At 47.2% G+C, this 23476-nt stretch overlaps 1 protein-coding gene across 6 annotated transcripts in view; it reads left to right on the top strand.

Moving 5' to 3' along the window:
- The window catches only part of LOC138582468 (anillin-like), a 717297-nt gene that overhangs the window by 480729 nt on the left and 213092 nt on the right, over positions 1 to 23476 (top strand). For all 6 annotated transcript variants that reach the window (XM_069653796.1, XM_069653830.1, XM_069653821.1 and 3 more), the window contains 2 exons: positions 20395 to 20571; positions 21586 to 21712. In XM_069653796.1, the coding sequence (XP_069509897.1) occupies positions 20395 to 20571; positions 21586 to 21712 (304 nt within the window). The remainder of the gene's footprint in view (positions 1 to 20394; positions 20572 to 21585; positions 21713 to 23476) is intronic.

The raw sequence follows: 23476 nt of genomic DNA, 5'->3' as shown, positions 1-23476 counted from the left end.
GTAAACCATATACAATAAAAGAAAACATTTTTTTAAAAAAAAGAGGACTGGCTGCTGGAGACTTCGAGGGACGGATGAACCTGTTGGCCAGGTATTGGTCAAGATAGGCCTTCAGGTGCTGGTTTTCTGGTTCCGTGAGTGCGTAAGTTCTCCCACAAGGGATTTGTGCGCCGGGTATCAGGTCGATTTGGCAATCGTATGGTCTATGCGGTGGCAGGGTATTAGCCTGTTCTTTCTGAAAGACATCTTGAAAGTCCTCGTATTCACTTGGTAGGGTGCCGATTGCCACAGTCGCAAGCATGGAGGTTCTGGTGTCTATTGGTTGTTTCTCTTGGCAATAACATGTTTGGGCACATGTCTCGGGAAAGGCCAATTCCTTTGCTCGCCAATCGATTCGAGGATTGTGAGCTACCAACCATGGCATTCCCAAAATCAACCGCAACTGTGGTGCCTTAATGAGGTCGAAAAGAATAGATTCTTGGTGTCCATCCTGGCACAGAAGGGTTAAAGCTGCAGTGCATTGGGATACTGGACCAGAAGCTATTTCCGTGCCGTCGACAGGTGTCCGTGGTTGATTTAGGGCGTAACGGAAGCCCCATCTTTGCCGCAAGATCCTGGTCGATGTAATTCCCAACGGCTCCACCGTCAATGTACACTCTTACTGCGTGCATCCGAGATGGTTGTTGGTGATTGATCAAGACCACAGATAGTGCAAAATGGGAGGTCTGTAGTTCACTTTCTTCGCTCGACAAGTGGACCCCTACACTTGCCGGGCTGGGGAGTTTTCCGATTTCTTGATGGTATCTTCCTTGTCCGTGGCCCCTACCGTCGTCCTCGGTGGCTTCACAGGGCACTCTTTAAGGAAATGACCAGACCTTCCACAGTACAGATATAACTGCTGCTGTCTCCTTTTATCCCTTTCCGCTTTTGTCAAGGGGGATCTGCCCCCCCCCCCCGATTTGCATTGGTTCTCCTGAACCTTCTGTTGTTCGGGAAATGTCCTTTGAACGCACATACATAGGGCGAGGGTCCGGTCAGGTTCGATCTGCTCTTCGGTCCTGCAACCTAAGATCCAGTTGAACAACAAGGTCAATGAATTCTGAGCAGTCTTTCGGGGGGTTCACTACTTGTGCGAGAAAATCCTTGAGCTCCCTCCGCAACCCCTGATGAAATAGCGTGGTTCTCTTCTCCACTGGCCATTCTGCTTCAACTACGAGTCTATTGAACGTGGCTATGTATGTTAATAGGTATGTATGTTAATAGGTCTTGATTCCCTTGGCGTAGGGACAGAAGTTCGTTGTCTAATTCCTGCCCATGAGTACGACGGGCGAACAGCTTTTCCATCTCCTGCTGAAAGCCCCTGAAGTCATGCAGCAAAGGATCGTCTTGGGCCAGAAAGGGTACAGATCAGTCTGCGGCGCTACCACTCAGGTAGGATAGCACAAAAGCGACCCGTGATTGGTCATTCGGAAAGGCCCCTGGTCTACAAAGGAAGTGCAGGCGGCACTGGTTCATGAACGTTGCAAACCTCTTGGGATCCCCCGTAAATCGGTCGGGCGGGGCCAAGGGAACTGCCCCAGGAAGGGTTATCCGAACGCTATTGGCTGATGGTGCTGGCATCGAGGGCACGCTTCCCGGCAATGGTGCATGCCCTGCTTGTGGCTGGAGAAGTTGCCGGCTTAAATCATCAGTGAATTCTTTGGCTACTATCAGCTCTCTCCTCAGGGTGTTGGTCTCCTGCCTGGCTGCATGTACTTCGGAACATAGCTGCCCCAACATGTGGGCTAACTGGTCGGTTTCTGACGTTTCCATGACGCCCAGGTGGATTTCGATGTGAGGCTTTTTGTTCTGTAACGCTCACCTGGTATCCACGGGGACGTCACTCAGCCTGTTCTGACCTCTTACGACCTCAAACCCTTCCCTGGAGTCTACTCAACTGGAGACTGGGCCTGAAACACAGGATTGGTATAGTTCATCTCCCTATTGTCTGTGTGCTTGAACCCCTTCTTCCCCGGGGTCCAACCCTTCCCTTTGATCCACAGCTCACCTTGTTTTCTCAGAAAGTGTGCTCTCCGTCCTGCTTTCAGTGCAGGGGCGCGTTGATTGATGCGGGCTCATTGCTGCCTAGTTACTTTACTGGCAAGAGTCCGCCAGGTAAGTATGAGTCTTTTGAACAGTTCTCTAACTTCGTTCCTTTCCTTCCTTAGATGAAGCCTGGCGCCCGGGGATGGCGACGTGCTGCTGAGATGAGTACCGCTGAAGGTGAGTGAGAGCGAGATGCAACCCTTTCGTATTTGTATTGAACGGAGTTCTTTTTCTGTGTCTTTTAGGTGCCACGACGTTTTCAGCGTGGATGCCGGTTATGAAGAAGAAATGCAGTGGGTAAGCGCGGTATGCGGCGCCTCTAGATGTTTCCACGCTAACCTGGAGTGTCTTTTCCCTCTTGCAGATGGATGAGAAGTTCCGGAGACAGAGTTCCCCCAGAGCGGCTGGGATTCAGGTAAGCGTTTGAAGCTTGTAAAGTCTTTAAAAATAAGCGAAGATTTGCTGAATGCTTACTAATGCCTTTTTTCTGTTCTTTTCCCTTTTCCTTAGGAAGCGGTGTGCCGGGATGGGAATGACACCGCCGAAGATGCCCGCAGAACAGAAGCAGCGATGAATGATGGGCAGAAGCGCCGCAAGGTAAGGCTGTTCCTAACGGTGTTCTTGTTCTTGCAGGAGCTGAGCGCAGAAGAAAGATGCACGCCTACTGGAGACCGATCCGAACACGGTGAGTGTCACACTGCAGGTGCAGAAAACACAAAGCATGTTTCTCAGCCTGGGCGTGGCTTAAATAGACTCTGGGTATCCCAGAGGTCTCTGGGCTGAATCACACCCAAAAGACTAGACTGCACATGCAGTTCTGGGAACCGAAATATGTGGAGGCATCCATCTTGTCCCCCATCAAAGCACTACAAGTCCAATCCCCAATGTTATCCTATGGGAGTGAGTGAGTCTGGTGCCACAAGTGCCAAGTCTGACCCCAAGTGGGTCTTTGAAGGGATGGAGAGGCCCTTGAGGGCCATATAGGTGATTGTGGCCTGGCTCCAGCCTGACATCTTGGAGGGCTGAGGACATGAGGGGCAGGAATCATGACAGCCCTCACTAAGACCCCACCTAAAGTCTCCTCCCTGGTGGCCAGGGAAAGGCCGACGCTTCCTGATCCTGACCCGTGGGGTGGTATTAGCTGGGAGGATCACCTGGGAGGATGAGACGCAGTATTTATCTTCCTCAAGGAAGAAAGTATCAGTAATACCGAAATATGTAAAGCTTGCTGTTAGAGAAAGCTGTTAATTCCCCAAGCTAACTATCTCATTGTGGATACAACCAATTATAACCACTTAAAACCCCTCTTGATTTCAGACATTCACAGATATGAAAGCTCCCATAATTAGAAGAGGAATATTAAGGATGGTCCTGTGAGAAACCAAAGGGTGTCTCACTTGCTAGTCCTCGGGGATCAATCTCTCTCAGGTGGTCATGACATGGCCATCACCTTTTGGATCCAGACCCTGGGGATGGAACAGTGCTTTAGGATCAGCTGGGTAATGGGGAGTAATGGGGGGGGTGGTTCTTCGGGAAGTGGGTGTGAGGCAACTGATGGTGAGATGTGGTATTCCCCCCTTTCCCCGTACCCATACCCTATCCTATTTTATAGGATTCTCATATGTCCCAACCCCTCAATGCCCCTCCACCCTCTTCCTCACAAACACTGGGCCAAGGAAGAGGGCGACTGAGGGTAGAAAGGCTAACGCGTTCATATCTCGTTGGACATGTCCTGCTAATCGGGTTAGACAAAGTCAGGCACTTGACTTTAATCACCTACATCTGAAACCCATTAGCTATCCCCACACGGATAAAAGGTGGAACATAGAGACACACTCTGAGCAAGGTGGAACACGAGAAGGAGCAGATCTTCCTGGGCAAAGGCAAACCCATTGTAACAGGACGACCAGTGAGGGACTGGAGCAAAGGGTAGAGAAATCCTGAAGTTCCCTGCAGGGGGTTGTTGCATCCGGGAAGCCGTGAAGGAGACACGGAGAAAGACAAATCGCAGACAAGAAGAAGCCTGCATTGTGTTTCAAGGATGCCAGCGACCCTCCTGGGTGAAATGAAGAGTTGAGGATGCAAGGCCAAGCCTGTGGTATTAATCTGGACTCATGAATCAAAGCCGCAGAAACAAGAAGCGAATGCACACAACCAGTGAGTCGGTGAAAGACATGAAAGGCCGGTTTGTGTCAAGGAAAGATTGAAGCCGCAACAGTGTATCTCACAATTGAAGGTTGCGCACATGCTGATGAAACATGAAGGAAAGTAAACCAGTGATGAACTTTTATGGTGCAAATAACTGTGAAGCCAGTGATACAGAGTAGCAGAGTGGTCCGGCGAAAGGAAGTAGCCCTCTCAAAAAAATTTGAGAAATGTTTTGATGTCTTGTTAGAAAGCAGCAAAGTGAACTAACTCTGAAATGCGCAATGGTCAAGATTAACCCCGGTGAGAGGGGAAGTCAAAAGGTGAATGCTTAAAGGCAAAGATTTCTTTGAACTTTTGTTCTTGGGGTATGGAACTACCAAGACCAAAAGACGCTGGGCCAAATAACATAAAGGGAGATCTGGAGTGAAAGTCAAAGTGGTCCTGCGGAGGTCTATAGTAAAAGCCTTGCACATTCCAAAGTCTTCGTCAGTGAAACATCCGAGCCTGACTGAGGGAGACCTGAAATGTGAAATAAGTTACAGGAAGGGAACCCCTAATGAATGTGAATAAAGCTTGGGGAAGGGATCCCCTGCAAGTGCTGTGATTGCCAGGTCCGAGCCCGGCTGAGCGAGATCTTGGTGAACTTTTATTGAACTGTGAAAGAACTTGTGGAAAGCCAGAATAAGTGACTTTAACATGGAAGGCCAAGCGGGCCTCGACCCAGGTTTTGAACTGCCTTTTTTTTAAATAACCTGAGCCAGAGAGTGCCATCCTGTTTACGGGGGCCGCCTTACTCTGTGCTGTCCAACGTGGGGAGGAGAGCTGACTCAGCCATCTTGCTCCTTCATGTTATAAGCTTGATTTTACTTTGCATACATATTCCCGTTTACACACTTTTTGTGTAAGAGATAGGGCAGGCATTAGGGTTTGTTATTATAGGCCTTTTTTGATTTGACAAAGACTGACTAGGATTGCGTTTTCATTATTTGTTGGTAGAGACTACTCCCATCATAGCTATAGGGCAAAGTAGGAGTTTTTCCAAACCCCAAGAATTTAATAAAGGTTTGAAAACTTGTAACTCTTGTCAGTGTCATACTTGTGATACCATGCCTCCCTTAGAGTCCTTAAATATTATCAAATCTAACTCTGAAAATCATAACTCCTTGGTAAAACCAAATCTTTAATTTAATCCTTGTAATACTCCTTCAAGGAATATAAACAAGGAAAGAAATGAACTGGATGTTGATGTTTTCCTTAGAAAAGTTGATCTTTACATTGTGGACTCCAAGTCCCATCATTCCCAAAGTACTGGGACAAAGAAGCGGGTTGCAGAGGCACAAGACTGCAAGTGGCAGCATATTAGTAATAATGGCCCACACCTGAGGGAGACTGGGAGGCATAAAATGCCCCCCTCAGGTGCAGACCATGTAGGAGAGTAGTAGCAGAAGCAGGAGGTTTAGTAGTTGTGGAACTTCCACGTGGTAACAAAAGTTAGAGAAGAGCTGTTTGGACCACCGTTGTGAGTGGAACGGATGCCAGTCCTGAAAGGGTCTCCTCTTTCACGGATCTTAATTGCAGAGGGTGCGCAGCGGGAAGTGTTGAGGACGGTTTTCTCCCTGAGAATCGCAGCTGCAGAGGTCACACAGCGGAAAGCTCACAATTTAAAATCTTTCCCCAGCTTCAATCGGGCTCCAGAGGCAGGCGAGCACTGGAGAGCTGTGGGAGCAAGAAGAGCTCCTTTTCGACCTTGCTCGAGTAGCAGGAAGACGAGAAACAGAGGTTGCTCGACCGCAAAGGAAAACAGACTGGAGGCAGCGAAGCAAACTGATGTGCACTCCAGACCCAGTGAGTTCACTAAGATTGTGACACTGGAGCGCTCCATAAGCATCCGCTGGCCAGTTCTGGGTGCCTTAAGCACAATAATCCTGCAGAGTGAAATGGAAAAGAAATTGTGTTTTTGAATATCGAACTAGTATAAAGCAGACTAATCATTCTTTATCAAACCAAGCGGACTCTAAAAGGAGCAAGTGGCAGAATAAAAGCTGCACCATGAGACCAGAAGGATGTGATTGTGTTCAAGGGGGTCAGATTAAAGGCCAGCAACAAGTTAGGGCAATCATTTGAACAAACAACTATTACCAGAGACAAAAGAGAAGTGTACCAAAACAAATTGAAAAGAACAAACATTGCCAAAGCCAAGAGGGGGCCATTAATGTCCCAGTGTTTATAAAATATATTGCCCATATACAAAGAAGGTTATAAGAGGAACTGGTTTAAAGCCCCATTACCAAAGTCAAAGAAGGGTCAGAGTGGGCAAAAACCATTGTCAGCAGTCGGTTAATGTGGAAGAGGGAAAACAAGAGTAGCAGGAGGGCTGTCCTTATAGAAGGTAATCAGGAGGAGTGGAGTGTTGCCTGCATTGTGTGGGGTAACCACAAATGTTTCCAAACAGAACCAGTGTGTGCTTTGTTTTCCCCGAAGAAATACTTGAACTTGATGTTGTGAAGCAAGAGACATTGCTAACTTGTTGGAAGTTAATCTTTACCACAGATGTACTTGTAGTTAGTTTATTCTGGCCTGGCAGAGCACGAGGTCAGAAGGCTTTGCAGTAGTTTGTTTTGCCAGGAGAATACCCCAGAGTAGAGAACTTTGTATTAGTAGGCCTGACAGGTGAGAACTAGGTAAAAGTCATTGAAGTGATATGGTTAAAAGTCTTGAAGAAGTGGCAAAGCCACAAAGGTGTTTTTGTGACCTGTAACAGAATCATCCTCGCAAAGTAATATTACTGAAGCATGTTTGGTATGAACTGCTGCAGAATCATCTACAGTTGTTAAAATAAGTGTTTTTTTTAACTGTTGCAAATTTATGCTAACCAACTATTTTGTTAATCCTAATTAACGAAGGGAGTATTCTTGATCTATGAGAAGAAGTTACTTGGAGCTCTTTCACCAGTCAAAGGAGGAAAAACCTTGATGAACTGTTGATTGACTTCAAGTTGAAACAAACAGAACTGTATTGGAACTTTTTTTTACAAGACCGGATTTCCTTATCCTTTTGGAACTGGTGAATCGAATCCTGCTTGAATCTGGGGAAGGAAAATTCACCCAGATTATAAGGAGTGACAGTTATCAAATTGTGAATCTGTTATATGGCAAATCAAATATAACAAATATATTACCTCATCGAGTTGTTATATGTACACGTGTGAGGGATTGAAACCTTTCATTTGAGTGTTTACTTTAGTTTATTTAAAGCAGGGAAATCCTTCTCGGGATAGGGATAATAACACGTTGCGTGTTAGCCAACCATTTGAGTTAATAAAATTGCATCTTTTGAACAATCTTCACAAAGTTGTCCGCTCACATTTCTGACCAAACACACAGAATGCATGTGATAAATAATACTGTTGGACCTCAGCACAGACTACCGAATTGCTTGAGTGTAACCTACAGAACACATTTTCTAATGCAAACAACATAGTTCATGGCTGGAGATGGTTTTTAATTCCCCTGATGCAGTGGTCTGTATAACCTGAAAACCAGTTTCTAAAGCAACTGAGATATGATGATGGCAGGGGATAAGCGAAGGGTACAGAAATGTGTGTAACCTAAAGATTCCATTATCATAAGGGGATCCAACATTTATTTCAAAGTTATGTGCAACCGAGGGATCCTAGATTTTTAGGTTCCTTCTAGAATTCCAAACCCTGTGGCACCTCTCTGCTGTGAAAGGTATTTTTATTTTTATTTTGATATGGCTTTATTATAAAGACTTTCCCATATGAACACATTATAACAACATATCACTTAATATATCTTACATTATCATCTTAACACATCACATAACAACTTGCACATTAGAATCGCTATTCATCTTAAAATTCATTCAATCCGTTTTTTCCCCCAACAGTTATTGCATTTTAACAATCAACGTAGTCGGTGCCGGCTCTAGGGAAACCCGATCACCATTCATCAATCTGTTCCAAAAATGATCAGTTCCAATAAAAGGCGAATCAGGAACCCTTTTGAAAAAAAAAAGTATCTCCTTCATCTTATCACAGCCCAGTAATATGTTTCATCATTTAAAAGTTTGCCCTCATTTTACAAAACCTACATTTTTTAAATAGTACTTGTATAAAGATGGTCTGCAAATGTTGTGTAAAAAAAGTAAGGCTCAGGGAGTACAGTTAACGTGCACAAGAGTTGATCACGATTGTCCACAAAGGTAATTATAACAATTCAGCGGTTTATTTAACAGACATTCATCAAATCAAAATACTGAAAGGTAATTAAAACAGTATATTCGGGGGCATGGCCAAGATGGCGGGCTGAACGGACGTGTGCAATGCGAGCTCCATCCCTACATGAGGAATTAAATGGTGATTTTCGACAGTTCATGCGGAATAAGTGTAATTTGGCATAAGGGGCCCCTTTTCGGAATTCGCAGGAGGTGGCTGAGAGTGCAGGAGAGGCCCGAGGAACATATATCTAGGAGTGGGCCAGGTGTGGAGGAGGGCCCGCAGGAGGAAAAGGTGGGCGACCGCTCTGAACAGGAGCGAGCCTCTTGGCGGCCGGGGGAGCCCTGTGCCACAAGTGCTGATAGGAGAGGCGGCGGTGGGCCCAGGAGGGGGACCGGCAGATGGCCGGGAAGGAAGGTGGTTGGAGGAGAGCTGCGGTTGAGCAAGCCACGATGGTAGGGCAACAGCCACCCACTGTAAAAGCTGGGAGGTCCTCAGCCGCGCTGCGTGGGAGTCGGGAGAAGAGATGAGATCGGCGAGCCAGTGTTGGTCATGCAGGTCGTCACAGACTAGACGGGCTGGGAGCTGGTGGTAGCAGCCCCTGGTAAGGAGGCGGCTGGCCGGAGACAGCTATCCCTAGTAAGAAGAAGAAGAGGAGGAGCGGGGGGGGGCGTTAACACATTAGCAGAGCCAGGCAGTGATGCAGGCTCCTGTGAGGCCCTAGGATTGACTGCCGCGGGCACAGAAGCGAGCACAGCAGGGGAACCCCACTGCATTCACGGCGGGGAGAAGAGCTGGGAGTGGCTCAGAAAGGGAGGGTGAAGCACGGCACCAGCGGTTCAGAGCGGTTGCATGACAGAGCCTGGTAGAAGAGAGTGAGCCCCAGTAGAGATGGCAGGTGGTGCGAGCATCGCCAGGTCGTATGTGGAGGTCCAGTTGGCTGGTGGGATCAGCAAAAGAGCCCTGGGGACTCACCCCTGCACTGGTGCACCAGAGAGCAGAGCACAGGGAGCGGCAAGAGGAGGGCCCTGGGTTGCAAAGAGGGCAGAACTTAGAAGGACTGGCCACAGGAGAAATGGGACCTGCTGAACTAGAAGGGTGAGGAGGCGGCTAAAAGTTTGGGGAGGGTGGAAGGGGGTAGGAGGGGACACTCCACGCACCGGAAGGTCTGAGGGGGAGAAGGAGAGATTGGAGCTCTGCTGGAAAGGACCCACGGGAAGGCCAGATTGGGGGCTCATGAGAACCCCTCCGGTGCGCCCATTGAGGATGCACTACAGATATCAGAGCGCTGAGCCCTGGGAGCAACTGAAGAACATGGGGAGCGGAGGTGAACAAAAGAAGCACCCACGTACAGAGAGAAGGCTGGACACGGGGACCTGTCGCCTGGAGGGGTGTGGGGACAGTGGCAGATACAGATGGGTGAAGTTCCAGGCAGCTCAAAAGTAGAGGGGAGCACTGCCCCCTTCCTGAGGGCGACGCAGGAGGCCAGTCCTGGAAGATGTAGATGGGACTGAAGAAGAAGGGGGCGGCGTCTGCGGCCCGTGGGCAGGAGAAACGCCAGCAGGGGCAAAACGAGTTCAAGCTCCACTTTGGCAACCTGACAGCACGCAGCAGTGAGGACATGGTGCCTACCAAGGAGGACCTTTTGTGGCCCTTGCTAAGGTCAAGGGGGAATTAACGGAGGCAGTCGAGGCGGGGGGGGCAGCATACAGGAGAACCTCTCACAGGCAATTATAGCGAACAGAAGAGATATTGACGCGCTGAGCGACAGTGATTGAGGCGGAGGGGCTTATCACGGGCCTGGCCGAGCAGGTGCCCGTACTTGGTTTGGCAGGCCACAGGAGCGGAGGAGTGGATAAAGGTCCTGGAGGAGAAATGTGAAGATCTGGAAAATGGATCACGGAGAGGCAATATCCGTATCAAGGACCTTAAGGTGGGGGACAGGGGGGCCGGATCTGGAGGGCTGTATCCAGGAACTGTTTGTGGGCCTCTAAGAGGGAGAACACAGTTGTATGGCCCTTGAGAGAGTGCACAGAGTAGGTAGTCGAAAAGAGCGGACTCAGAGGCCAGGCCGAGGGATTTGCTGGTGTAGGTGCACAACTTCAAAGATAAATAACAGCTAATGGTGGCGGCCAGACAGAAAGGGAAAATTCAGCTGAGGGGTAGCAAAGTTCAAATATTTGATCTCTCTCAGCTGACACTGGCGAGGAGAAGGCAGTTCAAACCGTCACGGAGGAGCTTAACAAGAGGGGTATGAGGTACCGGTGGCTGTTCCTGACAAGGTTGCAGTTCCGGCTGGGGAACTAGGAAAAGACGGTGATCCAGGTGGAAGATGGACTGAGGGCACTGGGCATGCGCTCAGGGAACCCCATGGAGGACAATGCAGAGAAGCGACACGAAGGAGCATCGGGAGTGGGATGAAGTAGCTGTCAGTGGTGGGGCTCGAAAAAACAGGGGGAAGACGTGAACTGGGCATTGGTTCATAGGCCTTTGGAAAATGTTATGAGTAAGGCATGTACTGTTTGGAAATCCAAAGGATTCGGGGGGTGGGGGTAAGCATTGCATAAAGTTCGAATTGGGAGGTGGGGGTAACATTGAGAACCTGGATGAGGGTTCCAGGGACTGTTCTGAATTGGGAGTTTTGTGCTAGTCTGGGGGATAGTCCAGGGCAGCAGGGTATAAGAGACCTGGTTAAGCAGGGTTATGATGTTCGGGGAGGGTATACACAGGTAATGGAGAATGTATAGGTTAGACTCATGGAACGTGAGGGGCCTAAACAGCCCGAGCAAGAGAGGGGCGGTGTAACAGGAAATTTTGGAGGGAGGAGCTGGGGTAGTGTGCTTGCAGGCGACGCACTTGGTGGAAGGAGATGTGCACCGGTTGTACAATAGAATACCCGCTTCAGTACAATGTGGGGAAACAAAAAGGCGGGTTGCTTTCCTCTTCCACAAGTCCATGAAAGTTGAGGGAGCCAAGGTGAAAAGGGATCCGCAGGGGCAATATGTTTTGGTGAAGGGAAAGTGGAAGGGCAAATGTACACAATGGCTTCGATATATGCCCCCTAATCAAGGGAAAGAAGTGTTTTTGGAGGGGTGTCTGGAGGGGCTGGGCCAATTTGGAGAAGGTGAACTACTGGTGGTGGGAGATTACAATGTGTGGGTGGGTCCGCGTATGGACCGATCTGCTGAGGTGGATACATGATGGGAGCGATGTCTAAGCAGATTTGAAGAAATGGGGCTCAACGATGCATGGCGGGTACACCACTCGCAAGAGAAGGACTAATCATTCTACCCGCACGGCCACAGAAAATACTCCTGGATAGATTATATTATGGCAACACACAGGATAGTTCAGGCAGCAATGAGGATCCACATTGGGGCCATGACGGTCTCGGACCGTACGCCGATCATGTTGGAATGGGAGGGGGGCGATTACGGTGGGGGTGGGGTTTATCGGATGGCGACTTAAAGTGACCCAGTGATACGGCGGGAGGTGGGGGCCGAGATTGACCATTTCATGAAGGAGAGTGGGGAGAAGGATGGGACGCTGGGAGAGAGATGGGACATATTCAAAAATGAGATTAGAAAGTGCCTAATGAAAGCATCTAAAAGACTAAGGGAAGAGAGACGGGTGGCGGAGCAGGACTTGAAGAAGGAGATTCTGGAGCTGGAAGCAGCCCGTGAGGTGAAGGCCACAAACAAGGTGGCTAGACAATTAGCCCAAGCGAGGGGGCAATTTAACAGCAGATCAGTGGAAAACACCCTGTTGAGGAGCAGGAGGACATTTTATGAGCATGGGAATAAGGTCTGGACGGTGCTGGCGAGGCAATTAAGGACTAGATAAAGGGGCATTTATAGCTATCCTGGAGAATAAGAGGGGTAGGTTAGTGGGGACGGAGAGGTCCAACCGCAGATTGATCCAGGAATATTTTGCACGTCTCTATAAAGAAGGAACCTTGCGATGGATAGGCACAACGGGCGTATTTGAAGGGCTGGTCAGGGCGCGATTGTCCTCTGAGCAAATGGAGGAGCCGATGACGTGGAAGGAGGTACAGCAAGCCATGGCAAGTCAAAAACCACACAAAAACCTGGCGGAGTCCGGGCTGATGGGGATGTTTTATACAACATTTAAGCAGGCACTGGCTAAAGGGTTGGTGGAGGTCTCTCATGATTTTTGAGAAAGGGGCAAGATCATTCTATTCATGCAAATGGCACACATTAGCCTCATCCTGAAGCTGGGGAATAACCCACAGCTGAACGCCTCGTACCAACCTATTGCGCTTGTTAATGTAGATGCCAAATTGTACACAAGGGTGTTGGCGGCTCGGTTGGAAAAGGTGCTCCCAAGGTTGATAGTACAGGACCAGTCCGGATTAATTTGGGGGCAGAAAGCATTTGACAATATGAGGAGGGTTATTCTCATAATTGCCAAGGCTGGGAGGGGTGGAGGAGCTACGCCCACCTGCTTATTAAATCTTGATGCAGAGAAAGTGTTTAACAGGGTAAACTAGGAGTTCATGAGCCAAATGCTGAGTAAGGTGGGGCCTCATTTCCTAAGTAGGGTTCAGGCTAATTATCAGACACCATTGCTTAGGGGGAGGGGGACTGACTGACAAGTTCTCGATAAGACGAGGAACTAAACAGGGGTGTCCACTATCACCCCTACTCTTTGCGCTAGTGGTGGAGCCCTTCGCACATCGAATTAGGGAAAACAGATGATGCAAGGGGTCAAGTGGGCGAACTCCCTTCATAAGATCGGCCTATTTGCAGATGTCGACCTTATGGTCACCAAGCCAGACATATCGCCTCTTGCAATAATGGGGGAGATGCATGCCTTTTTTGGGGTATCTGGTTTCAAGGCGTATTACTCCAAGTCGGAAATATTGAATCTCTCCGTGAGGGGAGAAGAATGGAAACGCTTTGAGAAGGACTCCCAGTTTAGATGGTCAGTAGGTCTGATTAGATATCTGGGGGTAAACCTGATTGCAAGCATAATATCGTATTGTCAGGGCGAACTATCTACCGCTGTTGAGACAAATCAAAGCGGACTTTGGAAAGTGGAGGGGGTTATGCGTCATGGCTAGGTAGGATTGCTATTGTGAAAATGAACATCCTCCCACGATTGTTCGATTTATTTCAAGCAATCCCATTGGCGATCCCGGGGAAGATAATGGAGGTCCAGGAGGACATGATTGGTTTCATCTGGAATGGGAAGAAACCCTATATTGAAAGGACGGTCCTATTTGGAGGGAAAGGGCAGTGGGCAGTGTGGTACCCCAGTGTGATGAGATACTTCCAAGCAGCACCGTTGAGAGCTCTGGCAGAGTTGGGGAGGGCAGGCAATCAGAAACACTGCGTGGTCATGGAACAGGCTATGGCGGGGGAATACCTCTGGAAAATGCCCGGGTGCGAAGGGAGGACAGACCGCAAGGGCTACTGGAGGACCAATCACAAAAGATGCCCTGGGGATCTGGGATAGATTTAACAGGCGGCTCAGTTTAGCCTTGTGGCGATCGCCATGGACCCTGATCTTTCGGAACCCTACATTCCTTATGGGAATGGATCACAGTAGATTTAGACGGTGGATAGAAGGAGGGTAGAGGGAGAGCTGAACTCTCCACGTGGGAACCCAACTCAAAATGTTTGATAGCTACCGGGTGGAGTATGACTTGGAAAGCAAGGACCACTATGCCTACCAGCAGCTAAAGCATTGGGGGAGTGCTCCAGTGATGATGCAGGGGGCCACAAGGAACTAACAGATTGAGAAAAGCTACTGTCCATCAGCGAGAATAATAGGGGAATGATCTTGACTATCTACAAGATCCTAGCAGGAAAGGAGGGACAGGAGATGGGACGGTGAGGAGTAACTGGAGAGGACATTTACGGATAAGGAATGGGGACAGGCTTTGAGGGGTTGGTATAACCCGTACACATCAGTGGAGCACCGAGAGCTGCAATTCAAATTGCTACACAGATGGCACTATACGCCAGTGAAGCTCCACAGAATGTACAACTCGCACTCCTCGCTGTGCTGGAGGAACTATGAGTTGGGTGGGGACAACGGAACATATATGGTGAGAATGCCTACAGCTCAAACATTTCTAGCAGGAGGTGAAGTCGGTGAGCGGGATTCTGGGACATGACAGACATGCTATAGCACTCTTCAATATACCAGCGAACGGAGACCCTCGGTTAGGGATGCGAGCAGAAATACTGTGGGCTAATTTATTACTAAGGGCCAAACTATGTATAGTGAAACAGTGGAGGCAGATAGGCCCGCCGTCCACTATACAATGATACTATGCAATATGGGATGTTGTAGCTGTGGAAAAGATGACAGCGGTGGTTTGGACAACACTCTGGGTATGAACTGTGATCGAATTTGTGTGTACTCTTGTACTAATAAAGATTTTGTTGAAAAATAAACGGTATACTCAGTCACAGTTGGGTGTCCAATTGAAGGCACACCACCTACAATTTATAAGATCAATACTGTTAGTGACCTAATGTGTGTAGGGGGGGGTGTTAAACAAGTTATCAGACATTTATAAAATTATAAGGCACCACCAGCACAAAGTCAGGAACCATAATGAGTCCAACCCTAACCAAGGCGCAAGTGTTCAACACAGTTCCATGTAATCAAGTTTTGGGTAGGTTAGGGGAGTTTTAGCAAGTCAGGCGAAAGTCTTCCATAGAGAATAACCAGGCTCAATTAGTAGGTAAATGTGGTATATAGGGACACTTTCCTAATATCACAAAGACAGGTCTCCCATTTAGGGAGATGGCAGCTTCTGATCTTTGTTGTCTAGGAGGCCCATGACAGGATTACTGTACCTAGCTTCCACCCCTAAAGGTGTAAAGGAAGGGTAGCTGCAGTAATCAACCATTATGAATGGATTGGAAAGAAACCGTTTGTGTGGACCCGCACAAACCCTAGGTCAGTCAAGGTCATCTGGGACATCTACTCTCATTTTAGGCTGCAGCGTTGGAGGGCCAGGAGGTGCAGGGGGGTAGTGTTTTCTTCTTTTGAGAACTATAACAGCTGGAACTGGTGGTTCTGGTCTCCATTACAGTTGGAATAGCTGCATAAAATAGGTTCCTATCTACTTCAATGGGACCCCAGCATATCTGCAGATGGTTTGTGTGATCCTGGACTTATTTTTGGGTTTGAGTTACTTTTCAACCTTATTCCCTAGCTTAACTGATTTGAGGACACTGATAAATCCTTAAGACCACCAGTATAAGGGGACTTCTGACATCAATTAGAAACATTTTGTGTGGCAGTAGTACCTTAGCAGTGTAGTATTGTTTTCTCCTTTATTTGTTTTAAGCATTTTCATTTGTAACACTGTCAGGCTGGTGGCAGTGTTAACTCGTTTTAACATTTTTGGGTGCGCTACTGTGCACCCACACACTTTAGTGCCCATTTTCCAGAGTCATGGTCCAAAACAGTTGACCTTTTGTCCTATCTTTGTTGGCCTACTTTCTTCTGGTCTGGGCCAGAAACTGCCATAGATGGGCATACATCTTTATGGGCTTCTTTGAAGAGACCGGTTAAGTGCCCTGTGTGGGTGAACAGGGGAGACCTAAGAAATGTGCCACTCTCTCTTAGACTGGTGGGCTTAACCAGTCTCGACCTGACCTGCTCTGTCCTCATGGAGCTCTGAATTATTGCTAAACTTGTAGCTGACTTCCATCATACAGAGTGGGAACTCCTCCATTACTAGTATCTCATGCAATCTAGTGCTGTACTGGTGCTGTAATTGTTGAAGTGCATCCTCCTTGTGGTCCTGGAACATCGCTGCTCTGCTCCATCAAGAAGAGACGCCCTGGGGTGGGGGGGGGCACAAGTCATGTGATCTTTCGACCTTTTGCCTGGAGACACTGAGCGGGGTTCACACCAACTGTTTGTCATGCCCATGGTATCCTTGTGTCCTCTAGTATCAAGTAATTGCGGAGGCTTTTCTTCAACTGCATCCATGTCCAGCCGGTTGTGATCCATTTTGTTACATCACTGATGGAGACCAGAACTGCTGATTCGCCGGACCTAGCTGTCCAAGTTGGTACCTGAAGAATCCTCTGCTCCTTTCACCGCTGGCTCTTCAACTCCGGAACCAGAAGAGAACAGTTGTCCTCAACGGCTGTAACCTATGTGGTATGGTTAGATCTCGTAATCTGGGTTGGAAGGGCTAGGTTGCTTACCTATTTTCCCCCACTTTGTTCCCCATTGATCCCTATGGGTGTAAAGTCCTAATTTGCAGCTACCTGAGCCATTGTTTTGATGGGGAAATCGGAGCTTGATTATTCCAATGGGGTCGTTTTGGAATTAAATGCTATAGCTGTATCCTACAGGTTTTCTCTTTGTAACACGCTGATTGCGCCTGGTTTTACTCTGTGTGAACTTCTTAACTTACATGCCTTTAACATTACTGGATACAGTTTTAAGGATAGTGAACACCGCTTAAGCTTATTTTGGTGCTTCCTTATAAGGTTTATAGTATATTGTTTAACATCGATTCCCCTCCACGCTAGTTTTTCAAAGTGTTGTTTTGAACTGTGTTTCTAAAGTGGGGCCGGAGATCCATCTCTATAACCCTACTGTTCATGTATAGATGTATAAGAATGTATATTCTTTGCCTTGCTTGTATGGGCAGTCCATTGCTTAATGGTTTTTATACCTTCCATCAAGCTGCTTCCATACTTCGTGTCAGTCTTATTGTTGAGCCTTGTTATCAAGTGAGAGTTTGGTTCTCTTTGTGTTGAACATTGTTGATCCACTGAGGTTGACTCTCCAGAACCCTGCACCAATAGTGGTTTAAAAATGAAATCCTTACTGTTATTGATCTCGCGATTCTGAGGCACACAGAGCTGGCCTCAAGATGAAGAGACTCTGCTTCTGATCCTATAACGATGGAGGATCACCAAAGTTCGGCGGATGAGATGAGCAAGCAGTGTGACCCCAACAAAGCTGATGTAAGCACAGCAACAATAATTACAGGACTCTGGCTCTTCTTGGCATAGATCAGCAGAAGTTGAGCACCAGTGTCAAGGTTCCACAATGTGTGCATTGCGGTTTCCTCAGTGCCAGGATGTCTGAGATCCAGGCAACAGAGGACCCCACTTTGGATGGTGTGTACAATCTACATTCTCGCAACTCTTCAGAGATCCAGGATGCAACCGTGGCGATACAGCACTCTGAATTGTTTAGGCCCACCAATTCAAGGGACATACACTGTGGAAAGGTCTCCTTTGTTAAAGAAAGAGCAGGGCTTCACCTTTCAGTATGCACTGAAATATACATATTGTTTTTAAAATCTGCCCCTTTCTCACCTTTCACTATACTAAATTCTACTCCAACCTTGTGCTCAGATGACTGGATTATTGTTCCAGCCTCCTCATGGGACTCCACTTCACCTTTTAGTTAACTTGACAATGTATTGAACTTTGCTACCTGCCCCCTCTTCAACTTCTTGCATTTCTTAACACCCTCTCTGCACAGTTCTATGTGATGTGGTTGTGGGAACAATCCTGCGGCCGAAAATAGTTTTGTGGTGTTGTTGTACTTGGCAGAGCCCCCACAATCCCGAACCCCAATGCTAACTTTCATTAAATGATTACCCTAACCCGCCCCCACATATAATTGTGTTCAAAAGTGCACAAAAAAACCCCTATCTTTTTGGCCGCAGCATTTTTTCCCCGCAACCATATCACTGGACACCAGGTGCACTACTTCTTCATGGGATGGCTGTCCATGCTCAGTCACCCCCTCTTTAAATTTCTTTTAGTCTTTAGTCTTTAAATCCAACCTGGCTTACTACATTTCTTTCTACTCACCACCTTTCACTCTGAGATCATGATTTTACTCTTCTTGAAAAAAAGAATTGCAAAGAAATGGCTCAAAAAGGCAACACAAGGCTGAGTAGACTGCCCCTCCCTCTTATTCAGTTACTACTGATCCCAGAAGAATACACATGTATAACAGCAATAAGCTTCTTCTTCACCATTAAGTATCACTGAAACTGCTAATATCTTTACTGCTGGTTTCAAATGTTTCCCTAAGGATGAAGGAAGAGAGACTTGACGTATGGCACCTCTTGCCCACCGCATCGCTAGTTTCTGCTCCAATTTTCAATGTTATGTGGATGACTCGGCTTTCTTTCAGGCTCCCTTCAGCCACCCTGCTTCTTCTCTCATACCAGACTGTCTGGCCGCAATCCAGGAATGGTGTGCCGCCAATGATCTGACTTAATGCCATTAAGACTGAGATCTCTCTCTCTCTCTCTCTCTCTCTCTCTCTCTCTCTCTCTCTCTCTCTCTCTCTCTCTCTCTCTCTCTCTCTCTCTCTCTCTCTCTCTCTCTCTCTCTCTCCTCCCCCTCCCCCCCCCACTCTGGGCCCTCTTCCTGTGAGGCTAAGAACGTTGGTGTCATCTTCAACTCCAACCTCTCCTTCTCTCCGCACATCTCTGACGTCTCTAAGAAGTCAAAGTATCAGCTGCACCACCTCAGAGGTATTCTTCCTTTTCTCACTTTCTCCCAGAAGCTCACTGTCTCTAGAGCTCTGGTCCTCTCTAGGCTGGACTAGCAACATCCTCTTTTGAAATCGCCCTGCCTCTACTCTTCGACCTTTACAAATTATCCAGAACAGAACTGCGAGACTTGGCCTTGGCCTTGGCCTCAAGCCCAGGGATCGTATCTCTCCAGCACTGAAATCTCTTCACTGGCTCCCGTGGCTGCAAGGATCAACTTCATGACCCTCTGCATTGATCACAAGGCTTTCTGGGCCTAGGGCCGCTCTACCTCAAACCTTCTCTTCCAAAACATCTTCCTTCTCGAGCGCTCAGCTCATCCACCTCCAACTTTGAGGGTCATACGCTTCTCCAAGCAGATAGTTGGGGGCAAATCCATCTCCTCAGCTGGGACCTCCCTCTGGAACTGCCTCCCTGCCTCTCTCAAACTTGAGCAGAACCACCTCCGGTTCTGGAAAGCAACTCAAGACCTTCTTTTTCGCTTCCATTTTCTCTAAACCTCTACCGTGCAGATGCACCCGACTGCTCTGTGCACTGGTCACCCTTTGAACTCGGGCCCAGGCTCCTGCATGTCCAGTTGCCCTTGCACTGCCTCCGGGCTCCCCAGTTAAGGGTCTGTATCTGCAACCCTACAGTCCCTTCTCTCTGCACTTATGAGGAACCCACTGGCTGCACTTGTGTTAACTGCACTTCCCCCTTCCACTCCCCCCTGGCATTTCTCCCCTTCCTTCTTCCCCACACTTGCGCGATCTGAATGACACAAGGCCTAGTCAGATGGATATTTTGTTTTCCCTTGGTTTCCCTCTCCTTTTATTGTCGCACCTAGAAACACTTGTGTACAGGCGCGTTATAAATGCCACATCACATCATATCATATCATATCCTATCAAGCTACTCCTTGTATTACTAGTACATCATCTCACCCCTTCTGTCTTTTTTTTTTTTCTTTTGCTCCATTCTGCCTTACTTTATGCTAGTGACTGAAGCAGCAATACCTTTAGCTGTCATTTAGGTACATTTTACTTTACTTTAAATTCAGCAAGCAAAATCATTGTTATGCGTTGAATTGCATTTCAGATTTAACAGTACAAGTATTCCTTCCCATCTTCCCCCCCCCCCCAAACGCCCCAAGGGTTTAAACTACACTCTGTGGAACTATTTCCAATAAAATCAGATATTTTTGTTTTTAAGATGGTTAATTATAGGCCATACTGTCTTCTGGTGAGATTATTTTAATCCTCAGAATTGCATTTAACAGTTCTATTGTTCTGAACTATGAATGAGATCATTTATTAACCTTTTGTTTCCGTTTAGAACCCAGTCTAGAAAAAAGTGCAAATGCTTCCTACATCCCTGTTCTCCTGAGGCTTATTCCCTTCTTTTTATTTATTTTATACAGCTGAAAAGCATCTAGCACTACTCAATATGCTGACGCGTCTTAAATCAACAGAGTCACCAGAAAATGCAGCCACCCAATCTGAAAAACGTCTTGAACCATGCCGAGCCTCTGTCACTATTTCGGACTTCCGTTTACCCCTGAAAATGGACTACTTGGCCTCTGTTTTGCACCGCACAGGTTTGCTCTTTTGTTCTTTATCTGTGGGTGTGTATGAGACCATTCTGCTTGTGCAATGTTTTTGTTCAGAATAAATATATAGTGTGACTAGGTCAGACTGAAGATTCATAGATTCACCTTGCACTTTCGTTGATTTTATAGTAGTCTTTGGTTCTGAGTGTCTCATTTGAAATCATGGCTAATTTTCTGTTTAGATTGTGTGGAATTCTTTTACGTGTTTTTAGTTTGGGGATGGTTAGTCCCTGTTGGGAAGTATTTCCATGACATGTTATGATATTTTAATTTGAATAGAATGCTATTGGTTTTCTTACATAAGAATTGATACTACAAGGAAGGAGGCGTTTTGGAATTCATCTTTATTCTGGATAAAGAGGCGGCACTAGGCACTTGCTAAAGCAAGTCACCCCTGTTGGTTTTTCTTAAATCGGGACTCTCATGGCTTGTCCCTTTGTTGCATGATTGGTTGTCAAAAGAACTGCTGGTGGCGTTTCCCTACATAGTTGGTTTACTGCTTGTAGCTGATGAGACCAAGGAAAGACTATTGCCTCAGTGTCGTGAATTTCTCGTGGCTGAGTTATTCAGGCGCTTTTTTGGTGGGATGAAGTCTTTTTACTGCCTCCGATCTGTCTGGGAGTAGTATTGGATTTGCTATTGTGAGACCATGCACATTTTTCTAGGAGTCCGTACGTGCTGGTACATTGTGACATTGGTGGGTTTTGTCTTTGGTGGGTTAACACCTTAATTATGTGTTTGTTGATGGCATCTCTCTAGCTTAATTGTTGATTCAAAGTTGTATATTTCCTCTAGTGATTACGCTTTTTCTCTGTTCTTTTATTGGTTCACCAGGTGTTTTTTGTTTATTTTTTTTGTTTTGTAGACATGAGTTGCTGCAGGTTTTAACCAAAAACGTAAATGTGGCTTCTCTAGAGGGATGTGGAATTGATTACTTGTCGGTGTCGTTACTATTGAGAGGTCAATGATTTATTAATAGTTTTTTTTGTCCTTTCCTCTTAGGGAAGCCTAGTCACTACTTCCTACTATTGATTCGCTTCGGCTTCCATTACATCGTTGCTACACCACTTGCAAGCGTCCTGTGTGAACTATCTGGAGATGCCATAGTTTTCCCTACCTCTGTAACGCTGTAAGTTGCTTTGGTCTGTGTGCATGCTAAATGAGGACACGGAAAAGGTGCATTTTCTTCATGGCATATATGTAGCCTCCAGAAGGTTATCCTGGGAGCACCATGCTATCACTTCTTTACCAGGTATACACTCTGTGCAGCAATATTTGATCTGACGTGTGTTGGTTCGGCATGCCATTGCAGGGAGGCCTCAAGCCTTTATAGTGAAGTGGGTACAACAAATGGTTTTCTGGATCTGAAGACTGTTCTGGTCGGATGGGTAACCAAATAAAATATAATTTGGACTTTGACTGCAATGTGTAGGGTTGTGGAGCCAGCCCATTTGATTTAAGTACACAGATTGTTTGGGTGCATAGAAAGTGCTAAGTGGCGGATTCATGGGTAGACCCAAACCCTCAGTGAACAGCTTTTTCTGCATTGTGTACTAATTCTAAAAAAAGAAAAGTGAAACTTTTCAAATTGAGTGCGTATGACATAAAGCATTTTCCAAAGATTGCTTTAAAAATGAAGTTCTTGTAAATGATCATTTTGCCCAACATGAACTTTTGCCAGAAGTGCTGTTCATTAGGGCTGTGAGCCATCCGTTTCAGTTGTCTCAACGAGAGACCAATAATTATTCAATTGACTCTACCTAATGTATTGTCTGCCCTTGAATCTTCTGTGACATATTACAGAAAATGACTATTCCCCAGCATGGGGTCTGGCATGGATTCACATGCTCATGAATATGCCCCCTCGTCAAGTGGGGAATCCTCGGTAAAAGAAAAAAGTTTCACTTTCACCTAAAAACTTTTTTTTCCTCTAAACCAATTACTGTCCTCTGGGTCATAATGCCCCCATCCAACGACGTTACTCAGCACCTCCTCTGGCAGCCATCTTCAGATTTCTACTGCACGCTTCAGTGTTGGGATTCCTCGAGTTTCCTCTCTGAGCTATTGGCACGTTTTTTCGTGTTTTTGACGGGAAAAGTTCTATTTTTGTTTTAAAGAAGCGGGGACCCGTTGTTGGTGAAGTTCTGTGCCCCTCAGTGGGGGCAAAAATCCACAGAAGATTCTACAAGGCTTCTTGGGCCTACTTCGCATCCTCTGACCATGACTGAGGAGAAGGAGGGAAGGTCCCTCTTCAGGCCCTGCACCAAATGCGGGCTACAGAATGTGTTTGTGTAGGACATGTACATTCAATTCCTCTACTGCCTGCACCCGGAACACAAGGAAGTAGAGTGAGAGATATGCCTCGGTTTCTCCAAGAAATCGACGAAGGACAGGCGTGGTAGGCTGGCAGCATGGCTTAACGCCAAGGCCTCTGACCCGTGCTCCGAGCAGGGTCATGCCTCACCAGGTCCGACCGGTCCGACGAGCGGTCTTCTAAGTCTTTTGAGGGCGCCTCATCTGTGGGGGGCCCAAGATAGGGCCAGGAGCGGCAAGTCCGAGTCCACTGAGTTCGCAGCGGAAGTGGGTCCCAATTGGATGGAGCGCGATCAGCATCACCTCCAGCCTACCATCAAGTTCCTCTTCAAAGAGGAAGTCATCTACCCGGCTAAACTACGTGAGAAATCCGAGAAGCTGCGGACAGAGGAGAAGAAAGCCGAGCAGCCCAAGCAGGCTCAACCGGCACAGGCTAAGACCTCGTCGGCGGCCCCGTTGACTACTACTACTACTACCACTACAAACGCTACGCATTCTGTTCCTACACCCCCATATCAACCTCCTCCACCACACCGGGCCCCTTCTCCTCCCAGCAGACCCAGACACGTGTATGGAAATG

This window comes from Ambystoma mexicanum, chromosome 1p (assembly GCF_040938575.1).
Source record: "Ambystoma mexicanum isolate Mex_15411 chromosome 1p, UKY_AmexF1_1, whole genome shotgun sequence".
Taxonomy (NCBI): Eukaryota; Metazoa; Chordata; class Amphibia; order Caudata; family Ambystomatidae; genus Ambystoma; species Ambystoma mexicanum.
The sequence above is the reverse complement of the archived record's forward strand: the minus strand, read 5'-3'. Positions and strand labels throughout refer to the sequence as shown.